The 6,601-nt window shown below is 45.7% G+C and overlaps 1 protein-coding gene across 2 annotated transcripts in view; it reads right to left on the reverse strand.

Moving 5' to 3' along the window:
* Positions 1-5,560, reverse strand: part of dlgap2a (discs, large (Drosophila) homolog-associated protein 2a) — a 52,269-nt gene extending 46,709 nt beyond the window's left edge. Inside the window, exon 1 of one of the 2 annotated variants that reach the window (XM_023401646.2) lies at positions 4,424-5,558. In XM_023401646.2, coding sequence (XP_023257414.1) covers positions 4,424-5,500 — 1,077 coding nt within the window. In that variant the 5' untranslated portion in view covers positions 5,501-5,558. Of the gene's footprint in view, positions 1-4,423 lie in introns of both variants that reach the window. The other variant, XM_087172754.1, reaches the window with a different exon arrangement.
* Between the last annotated feature and the right edge of the window lie 1,041 nt (positions 5,561-6,601).

Here is a 6,601-nt window from a genome sequence, read left to right on the forward strand (position 1 = left end):
GTGGGTGGGGGGGTGCTGTGGAAAAGGATGCTCAGGCCAATTTCCAAGTATAATACTGTATCAAATTATGATAAAATATTACTATAGTAACTCTTGATATTTCTTTTTGCATTCCAAATAACAGGGAAGACGCTCGTCAGTTTGCTGCCGCAGGTGGTAACTTACTGGTCAAAGTTGAACACTGTCAGCGTAATGTTCATAACAAATCTCCTCCCTCTCTCTCTCTCTCTCTCTCTCTCTCTCTCTCTCTCTCTCTCTCTCTCTCTCTCTCTCTCTCTCTCTCAAGGGCTATCCTTGTCAAGCTCAGCAGGCAACGGGCTGACAGTGGAGGTTTGTCAGCTCATCATCATAAAAGCTTCACCCTGCCTCTCTCCCTTCAGCTGACAACTCGCATCGTCTTCTTTGGCACCTTTAACACCTGCGCAACACACACCTCACACATTCATGATGTTTTTTCCTCGCTGATGTTTCTTACCTCCGCACCCTAATTATCCGGTAACTTAATAAACCATATTTATTTGAAGTAGACCTCTTGTGTGAACTCCCTCCTTATTACAATAATGGTTAATTGCCATCAAACAAGAGGCTGTGAATCTTCATCTGCATTTCTCCAGCTGCTGGTGGCTAATGTGCTAGCAAACAGGCACCTACTTTTACAGCCAGCAGACACAGAAGACTTCCATTCATTTTGTGTTTTTAGCCACCAACGGCATCCCAACATTCATTTCCCCATTTAGCTCTGTTCTTGTCCCCACCAACTCCACCAACAAAAAATATCTGGCTCCTCAGCTCGCTAGATTTTTGACACCAGCTGCTGCAGCTTTGTGCGTCTACAGTCTGCTGCTAGAAAGATACTGTACATTGGGTTTAGTGGGAAATGGCTGCCTATGGGAGTAAACTACAAGCAGATATACAGTAATACATGTAAGAGAGGAAGTACATAGAATATATAAATGTAAACACAATAATGGTCAAGGGTCGCTCTATTTAAAACCTCTGTATTCTTCAAAGTCAACTCGGAGGTCAAATCTATGTCCTGGACTTTGTTTGCACCAAATGGCAAGAACTATTATTTTAAGGCTCTAATACAGCGAGGAATTCTGGGCAAGAAAATGCTACTAAAGCAGCAAATATGGGTCTTAAACCCCCCAAGAATTGTGATAGTTGGCCATAATTATTGATTTGGCTTGGGAAAGCAGCAGCACAGACAAAAAGGATATAGGAGAATGTGCTTAACAATTGACTATTAAATGGTTATAGCCTCACAATCTCCTTGTGCACTTGAGATAGAAAAATATGAATATGAGCAGATGCTTGCCGCCACGGTGGTAGCCACAAAGCCACCCTGTCGCCTCAGGCAACAGAGACGAGTAACATTTATCTACAAACTGCTGTCTGATCCCGGAGTTCCTGGGACAAAATCTTACTAAGTAGTGGTTCATGGCCTGATAGCTATCTGGGAACGCCTTAATGAAAAAGTTTAGGGAACCCCTGTGTGTGTGTGTGTGTGCGGAGGTGTGTGTTGCTGCAGCTTTCCGTCACAGTGCCAGTTTTGTTTCTGCTGCTTTGCACTTCCCTTTTGTATTTTAATCATCAGCCTTTCTCCCTCTCAAGCTCCACCTTTGGCAAGCCAACATGGCAATTAATTGGCTTATTAAATCCCTCCGCAATGCCCCATCAGCAAAACTATCAAAGACTAATCCTCCCTTTGTACTATAGTACTGTATGCTGGGAGAGAACCAGAGTAGCGTTTGCTGGAGCAGCTGACTTAATCACGGCTGAGAGCTGTCAGTAACACAAAGTTATTGTGCTGTGAAGTTGCGGGCTGGGCGAGAGGAAGGTGGGGGAGGGATGGATTACAGCTGTTGTGACAGTCCAGGTGTATTTAAATATATAATTTAGGAGAGAGTGTGTGAGAGAAAGGGGCGATGGAGAGATCACGCCCCTCACACCCATACGTATGCCCATTGAAATTCATGCAGGTGAGCCTGTCGCTGATAGTAGATGAATGTTTTGCCACAATCACCTTCTTTCATTAATATCAAGCACACAGTCAGACTCATGAAAGATTGGCAAGATGTGTGTGTGTGTGTGTGTGTGTGTGTGTGTGTGTGTGTGTGTGTGTGTTGGGGAGGGCTAATCGGGGCTAATTTGTGGAATGACTTAGCCAGAGACAGAGAATGATGGCTAATGCCAGGTCTGATTCCCTAAGATTTGTCATTTCAGAGAAACAGCAGCCAATATTAATCTATCTCTGTCTTCCCCAATGTCCAGTTAATCGATCTCTCACACAAGAGACACAAGAGTCAGTCACTCACACACACACACACACACACACACACACACACATACACACACACACACACCTGACGAGAGCACACGCATTAACATACAGACACCTCAGTAAGACACATCTTCGTGTTTGTGATCTCATACTTTTACAACACTTCAAAAGTTTTTCATTCCCTCTGTCATCAACCAAGGACGCAAACAAGGTGACTAGCACATCACTGAACCATCTGGCGTGCGATAAACAGACCGCACCGCACCCACACACACACACACACACACACACACACACACACGCTCAATCACACATGGACACACATTCAGTACAGTACAGTGCAGACAGTTGTGTGTAATCCCAATGCAGCAGCAGCAGGAAAGTGAAAAGTTCTCAATATGACCCGTCTGTGTGAGTATCATTCTTGACTATTGGCTCTATCTCTGTCTGCCGGACTGCTCCCGGCAGACAGAGAAGAGCAACAACAGTAACCACGACGAGCAAAAACAGCCATTTCTTTTGCCATTTCCTCCCCCTCTGCCTCTTGGAGTATCTCGACGCATCCGTTAAGGCCTGGACCCCAGTGGTATACGCATCTCCAACTTTCTCTCCCTCTCTCCTTCCATACATCTTCCAGCTCTCCGAAAGGGCATTGATTCTCCTCCGGGGAGGGAAGATGTGTCACCCTGCGCGGATTGGATTGATAACGCTGGCCTAAATATAGCCCTGCGGCAGGAAGTGGGAGAGGAGGATATTTTTAGAAGTGTTTATAGTGCAATGACTCGGACACTACCTCAGCTGAAGGGGGGGGGGGGGGGGGGGGGGGGGCCCACTAAACGCAGCGACTCTCTCATTGAGAGATTACTGCACTTAGTGGGATTGTGAAAAATATTTGAGTGGATGAATGCATTGTCCAAAATTGATCATCAGTTATGTTTGAAAACACGGCAGTTAAAATTAGTCCTCTAAAATATATTTGGATGACGTGAGTTTAGATGGAATGCTTTCTTTGGCTCCATTGGCTGATTTGAGTAATGTATTGGCTTTCCCTTTATATCAGTCTCTAATCCATACAACATACTCTCTACTCTAGGACTGAGTTCCCTTTCCCGATGCGGAAGTGCTCACTTTATTTTGGCTGCAGGCAGTACTTACATGATAATCAGATACCACATTGTTGAGCAGCGTTATTCCAAAATCTATTTTTCCCTGCTTGGATTTGCAATTTGGGATTTCCAAGCAGGCTTTCTTTTTTTCATATACCCTCCAGCATGCATATAAAACCCGTGAGACAAGATCTGTGAAAATTGCTGACTCACTTTGAATCGATCCCCACGGTGCTATGGGGTCTCCCGCAGAGCCAATCATGGGCCTGAGCTAAATGCTAACCTTTTTCAGAGCTGAGGCCTATGCAAAATCAAAGCCAACAACAAGGTAAAAATCAACATTGATCTCTGGTCTTTTATTCTCATACTGCCGACTCTTCCACTCCGGTGCAGATCGTTTACGGATTTAATTGATTTGTCCTGCTGTGCGAGTCTCCTCTACTGCCAGCCACACGCTGAGCCACAGGACATGCTTACATTGTAATATCCAAGGCAGAGACAAACAAATAGCTGTCTTTTAGATCAATCAGAAATCCAGCTGTGGTGAGCAGCTTTTCTTCCTTGCGCATTGGGCGACGCCTATAGAAAAAGAATGCTTTGTGTTGTACAATGCAGGCTTAAGTTTTGGGAATAATGTTTTTCTCTGTGCTGCAGTGTGTCAAATCTTATAAATTTTACATTATGGTGAATGTATCACTGTAAAGACTGAGAGATAAAACGAATGTTTACATCATCTCTTCATTTGCTTGATGCTATCAAATCAGATGTGGCTCATTGCAAATCACCATCTTCTCCTTTCAACACATCCTCCAAGTACCCATCATTTAGCCGCAGATCCATGCATTTAAATTAACTAAATTTGTGTACCAGTCTGGGAATTTCCCCAATCAAGTGGCATTTAGAGTAATGTGCATGTAGTTTTTGTTTATCAGTGAAATTAGACGCTGTAGTGTTTGACTGGGAAGCTTGCATGCATGGGAACTGCTTGAAAGACACAACCTAAGTTACATAAAGCAAAATAAGACAAACTCACCTGTAGGTAGTGACAGGGCCTGAGGTTGGGCTTGAGGTCAGTGGGTGTCATGGGCTTCTCCAGGTTGAGTGATGACTTCCTGTAGGCCTCCTTGGCTTGGCTGACCGTTAACGTTGACCAGGAGCTCCTCTTCATGAACTTGCCCTCTGGCGCCATGCTTATGCTCTCGCAAGCTGAACATTTGACGTCATTGTTACTCTTGGAGGTCTTTAGCGATAGGTCTCCTGCCAGGTGGCCGTGCATGGAGTCAGGGTAACAGTGGCTGATGTGGTCCACAGGATGCCGCGACATGATGCTCGGTGTTCTGTACGTGCTGTCACTATCTAGGTTATCGTCCGAGCTCCACCAACCTCCAGAGCGCTGCTTGCCGCTGCCTTCAGATTTACGGTCTTTGCTCTTGCTGCGTTTGCTGTGTTTGTGGTGGCCTTGGTGGTGGTGATGATGGTGGTGCGAGTCCCGGTGCGAGTCGCTTTTGGTGCCATTCATTTTGGAGGATCCTTCTAGAGAGTGCGACTTTGTGAAAAGCTTCTGCACCGAGTGAACTAAGTGTCGTATTCGCCCGGGGCTTTCATTGCGCTGCTCTGTAGTTGTGGTTGTGGTGGAGGTGCGTTGGTACTGCAATGTGTGGAAGCCATCCCGGTGCAGCGGCATCTGCTTTTCAAATTGGTCCAGGAGGTTTGCTGGGATTCGGTTCATTTTGCCGCTGCCACCGTGTGAGGATGAGCCGCCGTCGTCTCGGGAGTCCCTGCCACCAGAAGTGTTTCCACCGCTGTCCCGTGAAGCGCTACCGTAGTGCATGCGGGGGAAAGTGCTACTAGAGATGGAGTGGTCAGTGGCCGACATGGACACCGGCATCACCATGCACTCAGAGTGGATGGAGCTCCGCGGGGAACAGCGGTGGTGACCCTCAAGGGGGCAGCTTTCAGTGGGGCTGAGGAGGTAGGAGGGGGGCCGTGAGTCGCCATGATGGAGGTGGTGGTCCAGGGAATGGTCGCATTCAGCCAGGCCGCAGGTGTGGGCTGAGGTGGGAGAGGTGAGCTGGAGCTGGGCAGGGCGGCCGCCAGAGAGACCCTTCATGTTCCTGGGTGGAGGGGAGTAGCTGTCCTCATCGAAGTACTGCGAGGGTGACCATGAATACTGCTGGTCTGCCAGCAAGACAGAAAGAGAATGTTAGATCACACCTGAGGTAAAAAAGCATTGTCCCAGAAAAAGAAATGCATTTTCCACCTAATGATGAAGGGGACAAAAGTCTAGTAGCAAATCACATATCCTAAACAGGCTCGTTATTATCCACCATAGTCTCACTCTCCACATCCACTTCCAATACAAAAAAAACTACACACAAAAAAAAAACCTCATCTGAAACGTGAAAGTGAAATCAACAGATTGCACAGACAAAATCTCAGCCATCCTATTTTTTCTCCTCTGTTCAGGTCTCTGATGGCAGGGAAAAAAAGAGAGAACGAAAGAAAGAGAAGGACAGGCGACAGGTAGGAGCCTGCTTTGCCATTTATCCAATGCAAAGTGAAGTAATAGCCTATCACTCTGTGGTGCTGGTGTCATCCATCAAACCCCTGAGGAGAGTGCGTGAGCCTTATGGCCGGATAGACGTCCTTGGGAGGCGATCACCAAATGCACCCTCCCTCCTTTCCTTTCTGTTGGCCATGTAGTCTTAGATTAAAACTCAGTTGTGTGATCGGTCACCAAGGGCAGCCGTCCCAGCACTCTATTCCAATGTATTTAACTTCATCACAGGAAAGGTTTACTTTATCTTTATGCCTCACCACCCTCTGCTTCCACTGTAATTACATTGCCCTTCCTTTGAAATGTGTCAGGACGGGGGTTAAAATTCCATGGGTGCTGTTATTGATGACACCATGAATACTATACTTGATCTTCTGGCTTAACATTACTTTATCTGGGAGACAATAAAATTGTGCAATAGATCCCTATGTAAGATAAATCCCAGTCTGATAGTCTTCAGCACTGCTTTTTCATTAATGAGGTTTGAACTAGTTAATGACTGCTCATTAAATTATGCCATATAATCAAAATGTAAAATCTTATTAATCATAAGCATGAGTTTGCATGAAACAATAATCATTTTGTCTTTCAATTGATTTGGTTTTCCTCATTACATTGTCCTCAATAAAAAGCTGAATAATAGCATAGTTGAAA

Source organism: Seriola lalandi, unplaced genomic scaffold, assembly GCF_002814215.2.
Source record: "Seriola lalandi dorsalis isolate HSWRI2012SDOR001 ecotype SW California unplaced genomic scaffold, Sedor1 jcf7180002053711, whole genome shotgun sequence".
NCBI classification, from domain to species: domain Eukaryota; kingdom Metazoa; phylum Chordata; class Actinopteri; order Carangiformes; family Carangidae; genus Seriola; species Seriola lalandi.